This window comes from Benincasa hispida, chromosome 12, assembly GCF_009727055.1.
Source record: "Benincasa hispida cultivar B227 chromosome 12, ASM972705v1, whole genome shotgun sequence".
Classification (NCBI taxonomy): Eukaryota; Viridiplantae; Streptophyta; class Magnoliopsida; order Cucurbitales; family Cucurbitaceae; genus Benincasa; species Benincasa hispida.
Genome location: NC_052360.1, coordinates 57,970,257 through 57,983,644, shown reverse-complemented (window position 1 = coordinate 57,983,644; position 13,388 = coordinate 57,970,257). Strand labels below are relative to the sequence as shown.

The following is a 13,388-nucleotide window of genomic DNA, read 5'->3' as shown; positions in this document are numbered from 1 at the left end:
TTATTAGAGAAATATTGTTGTTTTGGGAATTCGAGGCTAGAAGTTGAGGATTTAGGATTCGACTAATGTTGAGGTCGTTGAAAACTCAACAAACAAAGAAAAACTTGGAAACAATACGTAAAATAGGATTGTCGAGGTTGAAGTTTCAACATACATAAGTCGAAACTTCAACCCTCGACGAGAAAGATAAGTGGGTGAAGCAGATTGTAAGAGAGAGCGAGATTGAAAGCGAGATTGTAGGATGGGACAATCTCCAACATCTATGGAATGTATGTGTTTCGATCTCTCCTACAATCTCGCTCTCTCACAATCTCGCTCAAAATCTCGCTCTCTCTTACAATTCAAAATTCTGTTATTGTTGTTATTTTTTCATTAATGATTACTAGCTTTTTTTTTCTCATTTGTCATGTGTATATATATATATTTCTATGGAAAGTAAATAAATTTATTGTATATTCATTTTTTTTATTATAAAGTTGTACATTATTCTTTTAATTAACTTGTACATTATTCTTTTAATTAAGTTGTATATTATTCTTTTAATTAAGTTGTGCATTATTCTTCTAATTAACTTGTACATATTCTTTTAATTAAGTTGTACATTATTCTTTTAATTAAGTTGTACATTATTCTTCTAATTAACTTGTATATTATTCTTCTAATCGAGAAACAAATATTTTTTTAATTGAGAAATAATATTTTTTTTCAAATCATGGCTTTAAACCCAGGACCTGTTGATCCAGGTGTTTTGTACGACCAGTCCACTCATCGATCATCTGTTGTATGGTGAGATCATACTACTGGAGAAATATCTTGCAGGCGTCGAGAGACAGTTCCCTAGCGCACTATCCCGCTCCACCCTCGAATACTACCGCTACTGCGCACATCTGGATTCTATGGGGTTGCCAGATAGGATTTATTTAGTTGGACTGGCATCTGATCGCAACCTTGGTCGAGAGATGGATGCCCGAGACGCATACATTCCATATGTCTGTTGGAGAGTGCACTATCACTCTACAAGATATAGAAGTGTTGTTGGGGTTACCCGTTGACGTTGAGCCGGTCACCAGAGTGATGTACGATAATTGGTTAGAAGTTTGTCAACTGTACCTCGGTGTGACCCCACCTGCCGACAAGATTAAAGGATCGAGGTTAAGTTTAATATGATTAGGAACACAATTTCGTGAGCTCATAGATGATGCAGACGAGGAAACCGTCATAAGATATGCACGAGCATATATACTACAAATGATGGGTGAAAGTCTGCTTTCAGATAAAGTCATTTTATTCATTTGATGTTCCTGCCACTGTTAGCTAACCTCCATGATGCGGGGCAGTATTCATGGGATGGAACATGTTTGGTATGGTTGTATAGACAACTATGCAAAGCAACAAGACCTGAGGTTTAGCTGGGCCTTTCATACTTTTGTAACTATGGGCTTGGGAGCAATTTCCAACAATGGCTCCACAGCTACAACATGTTAATGATGCTCCGTTAGTTGGACGAGCCTACAGTTCTCGATATGTTGTTTTAATTCAATTTAATTTTTATATCACTGATCTAGTTAATTTAAATTCTAAATTATCAATTTAAAAATTTAGGTTGAGAGACAAATTTTGTGTGATTAGGACAGCCACACATGGCTTCTGCTTTAACTTGAACAGGTACATTACACTAAACTTAATTGATTATTTTATACACATTTTTATTGTATTCGTCTTTAATATTCTCTAATATAATATTTTATATTTCAGGTTATTTGGGAGCCGTACAAAATTATTATGCATATTTTGCCTAATTTTTGTACGAATGGTCAAAACATATGGCGAACAAGTCCTCTCATATGTTTTCACATTGGTGAATGGCATCTTCCTGACAGGGTGATGAAACAATTCGGTTTTCAATAGAATGTCCCGTCGCCTTGTAATATTGAACCTGTACTGCATGATATTGACTTAAAGACTCGAGATTGGTCCGAAAAAGTTGCACACACTATCGTGCAAGGTTTATTGCAGTGGAGTTTCTCTTCAACAGTTTGACCCAGGTGTCACTCCAGAATATATTCATTGGTATAATAATATCACGAGGCGCTACGTCACTCGTCCAGGAGCAGCCGTGGGTCATCTGGTAAATGAATATTATCTAATTATTTTTAATTTAAATTTATTTTAAATATTGTCTAATTGTTTTATAATTCACAGTGATCGAACAACCGTAGACTCCGTGAGGTTGCGAATGATCTAAACCAAGTTCTTGCTATATGTAGTGACAACCAAAACTATATGGAGGAAATTCATTATATGTACAATATACCTATTGTTCCTCCACCAGCTCCTAGACGTAGAGGACCTGTTCGGGAAGAGGATGAGTTTGATGAGGTTGCACATAATGTGGAAGAGTTGCCCCTATGATGCAGACGCAGAATCAAACTGATTATGTTAGTCCGATGATGATGATACCAACATTTGGTTCAGAACATTATGACTCAGAGCCTGGTCCTTCGTCTTCATACGTGCATGGACATGGTGGGGGTCGTGGAGAGCATAATGAATATTTATATTATGAAGCGCCTACAGAGGTACTAGAGCAACATCAAGAAAAACCCGAGAAACCTCAAGTTCGAAGTCGACGACGACAACCAGCTTGAAATCGACGACGTCCGCCTTGTGGGACACATTGATTTTTATAATTATTTTTATATAAATGAGATATTTAATTTACATTTTTTTTTATTTTTATGAGATATTATTTTTTTAATTTATTCTTTTATATATTATGAATAATAATTATTTTGATATAGAAGCTTTCAAATGTCACTGACATAAATAATAACATCAGATAGTTTAAATCTAAAAAGTTAGGTAAAAAAACTTCAATATTCAAATTTACATATTTTAGATAATAATTTGGGGACATAATAAATCAAATCAACAATCAAACCTTGCATGTATAAAAAAACAAAAATTTTAATTAGTGAGGTCAAATAGTTTAAAAGATTTTACAATAATAATCTTGGATTCCTTTTGTACATTTGGTACTAAGATTTTGATGGAGTTTTTTTTCTTTTTTCTTTTTAAAATAATTATAAATAATAAAAAAATATTTTAAAAATTATTTTTATAAAATGAAAAATTAAAAAAAAAAAAAAAAGAAAGGAAAGAAAGAAAGAAGAAGGTGGAATGTGTAATAATTAAAAAAAATGAAAAAAATGAGAAATTTGTACGGATATCTCAGTCTCGCTCTCAAGATCTAGCTCTCGCTCTCACATCTCAAAAATCTCGCTCTCTCGCTCTCGCTCTCACTCTCAAAATCTCGCTCTCTCGCTCTCTTCACTCTCTCTCAAAAGATCTGCTCTCTCTCAAAATCTCGCTCTCTCTCAAATCTCGCTCTCTCTCATAATCTTGCTCTCTTTCTTACTCTTCCCTCTTTCGTTCTCTCCCAATACAAAATTATTTTTAACACATCAAATAATTATGAGTGTTATGAGGAAGGTCTTCGGAATGTCTCGAGGAAGGTCTTTCGTTCTCTCCACATCAAATAATTACGAGGATGGTCTCCGAAATGATAATTAAACAGACTCAGTAATAATGTTAGGGCAAGGTCGAGGGTTCGAAGTTCCAAATGTAAAGTGAAAGGGAAGGTTGAGGGTTCAAAATAATTTTGAACCCTCAACTTATTTTTAAAAAAATAACAATATTTTTACAAATAGTTTGAAAACAACAATACTTTCCTAAATAGTTTCTAAAAGGACAATATCCTTTTAATTCTTTTAATTTTACCCAAATTTGAATGGCTATTAGTATTGATGATATTAATTGCTATTACATTTTAATATTTAATTAGTCTTATATATGAGTTTTTTTAGAGCTGTTCATCTATATATATAGGGGTAAGTTTAAAAATATCGTATTTTTGACAAAAATAGGGTAGTAAAATCTTTTTATGTCGAAAAATAAAACAAATCTATGTGAAAAAAAAATAGATTTAGCCTTCATTTGTGGCTACAAATTTGATTCAATTTTTATTTTACCGTAAACCTTTAAAAATTTGAATTTCACAGTAAAAAATTCTCCAAAAATACAAAAAACACTAAAAAAAATAAATGAAGAAGACAGAAGTTAGGGAAAATGTGAAAAACATAGATTTAACCTTAATTCGTGGCTAGAAATTTGAATCAATTTTTATTTTACCGTAAGCCTTTAAGAATTTGAATTTCACAATAAAAAATTATCCGAAAATAAAAGAAACACTAACAAATAAAAGAAAAGACGGAAAAATAAAAGAAGAAACGGGAGAAAATGTGAAAAAAAATAGATTTAGTTTAATTCTTGGCTATAAATTTGATTCAATTTTTATGTCTTTAACCATTTGAATTTTACAGTAAAAAATTCTCTGAAAATCCAAAAAATACTAAAAAAATAAAAGAAAAAGACAGAAGTTGGGGAAAATGTGAAAAAAAAAATAGATTTAGAATTATTTGTGGCTAGAAATTCTATTCAATTTTTATTTAACTTTCTCTGAAAAAAAAAAAAAAAAACACTAAAAAAAAAAAAAGAAGAAACAGAAGTTGGGAAAATGTGAAAAAAAAAATAGATTTAGAATTATTTGTGGCTAGAAATTCTATTCAATTTTTATTTAACTTTCTCTGAAAAAAAAAAAAAAAAAAACACTAAAAAAAATAAAAGAAGAAACAGAAGTTGGGAAAATGTGAAAAAAAAAATAGATTTAACCTTAATTCGTGGCTAGAAATTTGATTCAGTTTTTATTTTAGTGTAGACCTTTGAAAATTTGAATTTCACAGTAAAGGATTATCCGAAGATGCAAAAAAGCTAAAAAAAAATATAAGAAGACAAAAGTTGGGAGAAAATGTGAAAAAAAAATTGTCTTAATTCGTGATTGGCCTTAAATCGTGGACAGGGTACACAATTTAGCCTGTGGATGGAGTACGGGATTTATGTGCTAACTCAAAACTCGTGGATCCCATCCACGATTTCACAACCCTATTTTTGTCAAAAGTTTCAAACCAACCTTATTTTTATCGATAAATATTAAAATAACATTATTTAAAAAAAATCATATATAGGTATACTATATTAATAAGTAAAGATCCTAGAAAAACATTTTTAGACTAAAATCTCATTTTAAATTTTATTTTATTACAATTGTGCTATGTTTATACTAACTAGAATTTTAATGAACCTTTGCAAATTTTAGCAACTTGTGTAACCGAACCTATTCAATGAGTTAAAATCATATAGCATGTTGTTGTTATTAATTTTGAAGCTGTTACAATTTTCTAATTTAATAATAGTTATAATATTATTGTTTTGGTGTTTTTTTTTCCTTTTCAAATTTCAAATGTGAGTTACAATATTTTATTTTCTATTTAAATTTAATATTTTTTAATAGAGACCGGTTAAATTTTTCTTATTTAATATTAGAACATTTACAAATTAAATATTTTATAATGATGGCTTTGTGAAATAGCAATTTGGCGTTTTCTTTAATCAATGATAATGGACAATTTTTGTAATTTTCAATTTTACGAATGAATTATCTATATTAATTATATTTCATTTAATAATGGAATTTTAAGGAACAACTTCTACTCTTATAACTATTGCATGTTTTTCTAATTCTTTTAATTTAAATTTCATGAATGAATTACAAAATTAATTACTTCATTAATTATATTTAATTTAATAATAAAAATTTAAGAATTTCGTAACCTTTCTAAAAATATTTATCGTCTACCATTTTTTTCCACAAATATTTGAGTGTCTCTCTTCTTAGTTTGTTTCATTCTCTCTTATTTTTTTCTTTTATATTTCTAAGCTTAAATAAATATAGATTAATAATAATGCATCAACGAGAAACGAAACGCTTCAACAAAATATATGCTCTCAAACATAAATATCAATGGTTCCTATTAGATATTTTAAGTTATTTTATAATTAATCATGGTTAGGATTTTCTTTAATGGTTAGGATTTTCTATTTCAATGTTTGTGCATTATAAAATTTTTTAATTCAACTTTGATAGAAAAATAATAAAATGAGGAAGAAGCGTTATTTATGTAATAAGATTGTTTCACTACTTTCTCATTCTGAATTACAACTACATAAAAAAATATTTTTAAATCATTATGTTTTTTTTTTATTATATTTACCAAGCATATAATTTTCAATTTTTAATTACTTTGGTTTACATAATGCCAAATTCGAAGAATACGAAGAAAATGTGAGAAGTTTTGCATACTTATATATAGAGACAAATTTTAAAAATATATATATTATTTCACATTAATTATAATTAATAATGTAAGTTCAAAAGTCACATAAATCTCATCCATTGTTGAAGGTATCAAATTTTTATATATTTTAAATCTATTATTTATAATATATTAAATGTTTCAATCTTTTTTAGACAATTATGTTCCTTCCTTAATTTATATGTTTTCAAAATATACCATTTACAATTATTAATTATAAATAATAAATTAGACTTATGAATATAGATAAATAATTAATAAACAACCATGGTAAATTTATAGCTAATTAACAATAGCATTTGAGTTTTGAAAATTTTAAAAATTTTCATATACATTTTTTTAAAGAAACACATATACTCTTTAATTGAATTGATTTTTCAATTATGATACTAAAAATTAAATATAATTCAATAGCTTAAATATAATTTTTTTTCCAAGGAATAAGTTTATTGGTAATTACTAATTTAAGGATTATTTTCAAATATAGAAAAATGAGTCAAATATTACGGTCTATTTGTGATAGATTGCGATAGACTATTGTCTGTGTCTATCCACAGATAGTAGTCTATCACTGTCTATCGCAGTTAGGGTTGGCAACGGGGCCGGGGCGGGGTGGGGAGGGTCCCCCGTCCCCGATCCCGTGGGGAAAATTTCCCCCATCCCGCCCCGTCCCTGCTATTTGAAGGTGGGACGGGGGTGGGGATTCCCTGTCGGGAAAGGGTCCGCGGGAATCCCCTATTAGATCCCTGCGGGGATTCTCCACTTTTTTCTTTTAATTTTTTAAGTTTCGACTTGACTTTTGGGCTTAAATTTAGAACTTAGATATTCAGATTGGGCTCAAAACAATATAAATCTATTTAGTATACATTATAAACATATATATAAATAAGTTTTTTTATATATTAATATATATTTATAAAATATTAAAAATATAACTATATAAAATCGGGGTTGGAGCGGGGATACCATCCCCGTCCCCGCCCCGTCTCCGGACGGGGTTTCGAAAACATTCCCTGGTTTGACCCCATCTCCAGTCAAACCGGGGATTAGGGTGGGGCCTGCAGAAAATTTTGTCAACCCTAATCGCAGTCTATTACAGAAAAACCGTAATATTTTGCTATTAATTATAAATATTTTTAGCAGTTTTATCATTTACGAACAAGAAAATAAATTATTTATAACGGAAAATTTCTTAACAATATAACAACACAATACTTTTAATTGTCATTAATGTTATTATTGTTTTAAAAATAAAAAATTGTTATGGTTATCAAAATAATAATGTAACTCATGTCTAATTTCTAATCTAAGCTATTTAAGGTAGTAAGTAGTCTTTTTTTAAAAAAAAGAAAAGAAAAGAAAAGAAAAAGTAGTAAGTAATCTAAAAAGTTATTTAAAAAAAAATAAAAACAAAAATCTACAAAATTATATAAATAATGATTTTTTTTAAAAGTTTTTTCCGCACAAACTCTTTTTAAATTTAAAATTTAACCAACTGAATTATATTATCTTACATATATTTGCAATACATATATTTGCCTTAGTGATATTGACTTACTTCATAAATGTAACATTTACCTTCTTACGGAACTTAACTAATTGGCTTGTAAATAAATTAAAACAAAATTTATATAATTTCCATAATACACCACCATCTATATGTAGAGATTCAAACGTACATTTCTACTATTACTTTAACGAGATATGTATTATTACAAAATAAAGTAGATATAAAAATAACTTTTAATTAGTTTTAACTATACCCAACATTTTATTGAAAACATTAGGATATTATTTAAAATTAAAAAAAATATAAGTACATGCATTACACGTGGTAATACACTAATATTTTTAATAGAGAAAATGTATTTGTATGAGAGGTTTTGGGTTTAACATTTTTGTTACTTAATTTTTTTTATTAAATTATTAGATGTAAAACACTCTTAACATAAAATATTTCAATATTCTTAACATAAAAAGTAATTGGCTAAAAGAGAGATATTCTTTGTTGTAGAGGTTTGAGCTCACTTTTTTTAGTACCAAATGCTTTGAACTATACAATATTTTAGTTGGATTGTTTTATCATAGAGGGGATAAGCTAGAGAATATTTGTTGCATCGTTTCTTAGTACAAATTGAGAATGGGGAGATTTGAACCTCAGAGCTCTTGGTTTCAATATTTGATAGTATGAGGTTTCATACTAAACCAATTGGTTATAGAAGAAATAGCTCATCTATTTTAATACGAGTGTAGTGCCTCTTTTGGATTCACCATTCTTGTTGGGATCTCAATTTTCTTTTATTGGACCGAATATACGTTTGGGCTTTATAAGCTCTGATACCATCTTAAATCATCAATTGATCCAAAAGTTTAAGTTGATGGGTGAAGACAAATTTAATTATATCATCTAATACTCAACACATACAGATGCCAATTGAGTTGGACTCTTGTTGACATATTTGTTGCATCGTAAGTTGATATAAAGAAATGCAATACATATTTTATATGTCTTGAATTCTCTTAAAGAAAGCTAGATAGTTATGTCTTAACCGTATTTTTTACATCTAAAATTTTTGCAATGACAATTGTCCCCAAATAATAGTTATTCTAAATATGTGGAGGTTATTAGAGTTGAATTCAATCATATTACAAGATTAGAAATTATAAAGTACCCTTAATTGTATTTACCATCCTAGTTTTCAAATACTTTCAAAACAATTTTATATTATATAGTTCTTTAAAATAAATTTGTGGTGGAATAGTAACCATTTTTCCTTCAAGTTATTGTACCTTGCTTTTCTTTAATTTACACAAATGATAATATTGTTATTTCTTTGAATATTACTATTTTTTCTTAAAATTTTTGATGTGTACTATGGATAAGTTTAGATCAAATGAATAAATTCAGAAGAGATAATTGGAAACAAGATTGAGACCAAATAGGACGGACTCTGAAGACTAAAGACTAAAGGCAACTGACCAAAAGAATAAGGAAATTGAGCTTTGGGCCGACCCTCACATCAATTGCTAAAAAGTCCAATTTGTTTACATACTCCGACCTGAGATGTCCACAACATTCCTGTTAACTTAATCTATGAAGAAATGGAAAGAGATCTCGGTCAAACTTACTACAAGTACACTGTTATAACTTCGAGAGAGATAACTCCACTCTTCTATTAATACTCAAACTCCTATTTTCTTATTATTTTGCATGTCATGGTCACTTTCTTTCTCTAACTCAAACAACACTTATTATATGATAACATGAAGTTGAGGTGTATTGTCAAATTTTGGCATCAAGAATGTGTTCCATGAAAGGTTTTGAAACAAATGAGTGGCTGTTTCACTTGATCTCTGGCAGTCCTGCCTCTTTCAATTCATTTTTTCAAAGTATTCATAGTCTTTTCATTGTTGAGTTACATTGTTGGAGTCAATATTGCCTCAACCGACACAAAAACCAATCATTTGGTTTCCCTCCCCCTATTTTTAGACCATATATATATATATATATATATATATATATATATATTATATTATATATATATATATTAGAAAACTTGAAAATTATTCAAAAAAATATTTTTCAATTAAAAAGAATAGAATAAAATTAATAGGTAAAAATTGTAAAATACATCTGTGATACTATCTACCATATATATATATATATGAGATTTTTGTTACCATTTATTTTCTCTCATAACATTGTAATAAATTATTATGAATATAATCGATTTTACACATTAACTTAATCTATGTGAAAGTTGTTTAAAGATGAATGTCACGTTATATGTCTTTTAATTTTATTCATTAACGGTCACATCAATACACATCTTAACTATCAGGACAATAAACTCTCCAAAAATATTTTTTAAAAAAATAAATTAAAATTCAAAAATAAAATGAAACTTTTCAAAGTCTTAAACATAATCTACTTTTTAAAGTTTACAGATATTTTTATAATTTAAACTAAAATTTCTCTTTCTATTCCTTGTATAAAGAACATAATTTGACCCACGCAAATAGAGAGATAGTAGAATCAGAGGAGAGGTTTAAGGAACGATATCTCTTGAGATTCAAAGAAAATGAAAAAGTAAAATATGCTTTGGGATTTTTTTTTCATTTTACTTTTTTTATTAATTTAAAAAAATAACAGCATCTTAAATCGAAGGTTCTTCTAGATAAAAAAAGTACCATAATCTAGTAGGCGAGAGTTTTTTTTTAGTAAAATAATGAAGATATTAAGCTTTGAATTTCTTAAGAAAAAAAAAAGTATCTATCAATTACCACATAAATTATGTTTATTTTTAGAAGTACGCCATAATGAATCGTTATAACTTTTAAAAATATTATTATATCTAAATCTTTTTATCATTTTTATTCTCTCAAGAAAAAAGAAAGAAATTTAGATCTCTAATTCTACGTAGCTTTATTTCATAAGTGATGTTTACCGACTTATCACTATCACAAACGATTTTATCAAACAATTTAATGTTAATGTAGAACTAAAACTCGGACAAAATTAGAAAGGATAGATAATTTATGAGCTTAGCCCTTTTTGGGCTCCCAATAATACATTGAAGATGGTTGATGATCGAGGCTCTTGTTTTTTGTTTTGATTCTATAGCCGGCGACGCTCCTCTGCTTCCTCTTTGGCGGTGGCAACCGTGCTGGAATGAAAACTCCAGTGCCTTTGCTCTCCCTTATGAAACCATTCTCGTAATCCATCATTAATGGAAACTGCCTTGGTCGGAGCTGGTGTACTGTTCTAGTAAAGTCCTGAAATGTTAATAATAGGTCGTGTTACAAGTGTGATCCCTAAATTTTCAAAAGGTTATTTCAATTGTGGGTTTAGCTTCTTAAGTATGCACAACCAATATAGAATTAAGGGGTGAGCATCGGTTGGTCGGAGTCGATTTTTCGACCAAATCATTATCAAGTCAACTATGATCGGTTTTGTAAATATTCAAACCAATTTCGACCGTCGAGGAATAAAAGTTGATCGGTTTGGTCGTAAATTTTACGATTTGGAATGTTGTCAAACCAACACCAACTGACCCTCTCCTTTTCTTACCGATCTGCCGGTTCGATTTTTCATGCTCACCCCTAAAATTAATGGGTATGTAGCTCACCATCCAAACTCATGAAACATATTTTTTCAAAACCTTAAACTTTATAAACTTGTACTTGCCCAAACATGGTCATGTGAAACCTCTATTTAAATTGCAAAGTTACAAAACCTAGTCTTAAGTCGGACTCATTCCCCAAAATTATACATTAAATGGTTTTGAATAGGTTCAAGGCATCTAAACTTTACGCAACAAAATTTTAGCAATGGTAAACATTCAATTTAAGTATCAAATGATTTTTTTAACATTTATCCTTTCTAAGCTTTGAAGTTTCTGTCTAACATTAATTTAGCACTTGTTGCATTTAAGTAACTCATAAACAATTTGTTAACTAAACTTGTTAAACAATAAACAAACACAAACATAAAAGTTGGAACCAAATAACAAGTACACAACTAAACAAACAAAATTGAAAAAGTTGGGTACTGAACTTAATAACCATACTAAAGTTTAAGAATAACTGTATAAGCAAAAAAGGATAAACCGAGAAAAGGGAAAACAAACCGTATGAACAATCGGAAGCTCGTCATCATCCATAATGAGAAGCGAAATCCTTCTAGTAAGCTCTGCAAACAACAAATCGTCATTTTCTACTCCCATTTCCATGTCAAAGGCTAGAACAAAGCCAAAGAAAAGGAAAAGGGAACTCAAAAAAAAAAACTCTACTTTGGTTTGGTTTCATTTCCACTAGATTTAAATAGGGAAAAGAAAAAAAGTGAACATAAGAGAAAAATGTAGATAGCAAGTGGGGGACACCAAAAGAAGAAACCAGCTAGGCAAATTTGTCTATGAAAAAAAACATAAAAGAACAAACAAAAATGAAACTGAAATTTGATGTGTATTATGTTATGTTATCCAAATGGAGAGAAGAAAGGAAGAAGACATGGGTTTAAGTGTAAAGGATCTAATCCAGAGCTTTATCTTTTGTTCCTTATTGGTTGAGGGAGTGTGGTGATGAGGATGTCCTTAAAATGGGCCTCTGACACACTCACATTGTCCACATATTATTAAGGTGAATAAACTTAGTTTTTTTAAAAAAAAAAAAAAATTGAAAATTTTAAAATTTGTACACCACAAGTAATATATTTGTTTGAGTTCTTTCTTGTTTGTCATGACAAAAAAAAGTGTATAGATGGTTGAAGGGATAAATAGATGGGTATGGCTCGAAATTGATGTAACGAAGCTCGTTGTTTGTTAAAAACAATACCTGAATACATATGAGTAAGTAGAAAGTTTTTACTTTGTTACCTTTTTACTTGATATATTTTTATTGACTCAAAAATTTAGTGAAAGTTACTAATCAGTTAGATAGAATTGAAATACAAATAAAAATAAGTCATACGAGAAAGTAAATGAGAGCTTCTATTTATCTATGTGTTGGTTAGCCACCCACGAAACTCAAAAACCAAAGAACCCCCAAAGTCTTCCACGGAACAAGATACACACAAAACAACATTCCTTTCTACCTCAACACTGAACTAAGTAAGGCAATGAACAATAGAATTTCTGAAACAACTACATAAAGAAAAAATAAATTGGCTCAAAGCTTTGGGCTAAAACAAAAATATATCATCTACAATTTTATAAATTTCAGTAAAGTCACAATCTTTTCTGTCAGCAACTTTACCACCGCGAGGGTGTCCAAAATCACATTCAACCTCCTCGAAAAACATAGATCACTGTCGAAGACCCTCGTAAATCTCCCAAGCTTAAAGAACCTATATGCTCTAAAAGAATGGAATTCTCAAGAAGCTTAACATCAAGGGAAGATCTGAGGGAGTCACCAACCACTCACCTAAGAGATCTTGAGTTGAGAGAGTCACTCCAAGATGTATAATGATGCGTCCACACTTAGGTTCCATACATCCGAAGGAGGAGGAGTCCAAGAACCATGACTCACAAACTTCTCCTTTTGTAAAGACAAAATCAAATCCAAATCAGACTCAATCCATTGGTCAATAATCACTTTTTCATTTGTTAAAAAGATATT

General features: G+C 29.4%; 1 protein-coding gene across 1 annotated transcript; it reads right to left on the bottom strand.

Moving 5' to 3' along the window:
- Positions 1–10,678: 10,678 nt before the first annotated feature.
- LOC120067937 lies at positions 10,679–12,256 on the bottom strand. Its single transcript, XM_039019582.1, has 2 exons — positions 11,903–12,256; positions 10,679–11,048 (listed from the first exon to the last, which is right to left on the bottom strand). Exons 1-2 carry the CDS (start codon positions 12,002–12,004, stop codon positions 10,818–10,820), a joined length of 333 nt encoding a protein of 110 aa, XP_038875510.1. The 5' UTR covers positions 12,005–12,256; the 3' UTR covers positions 10,679–10,817.
- Between the last annotated feature and the right edge of the window lie 1,132 nt (positions 12,257–13,388).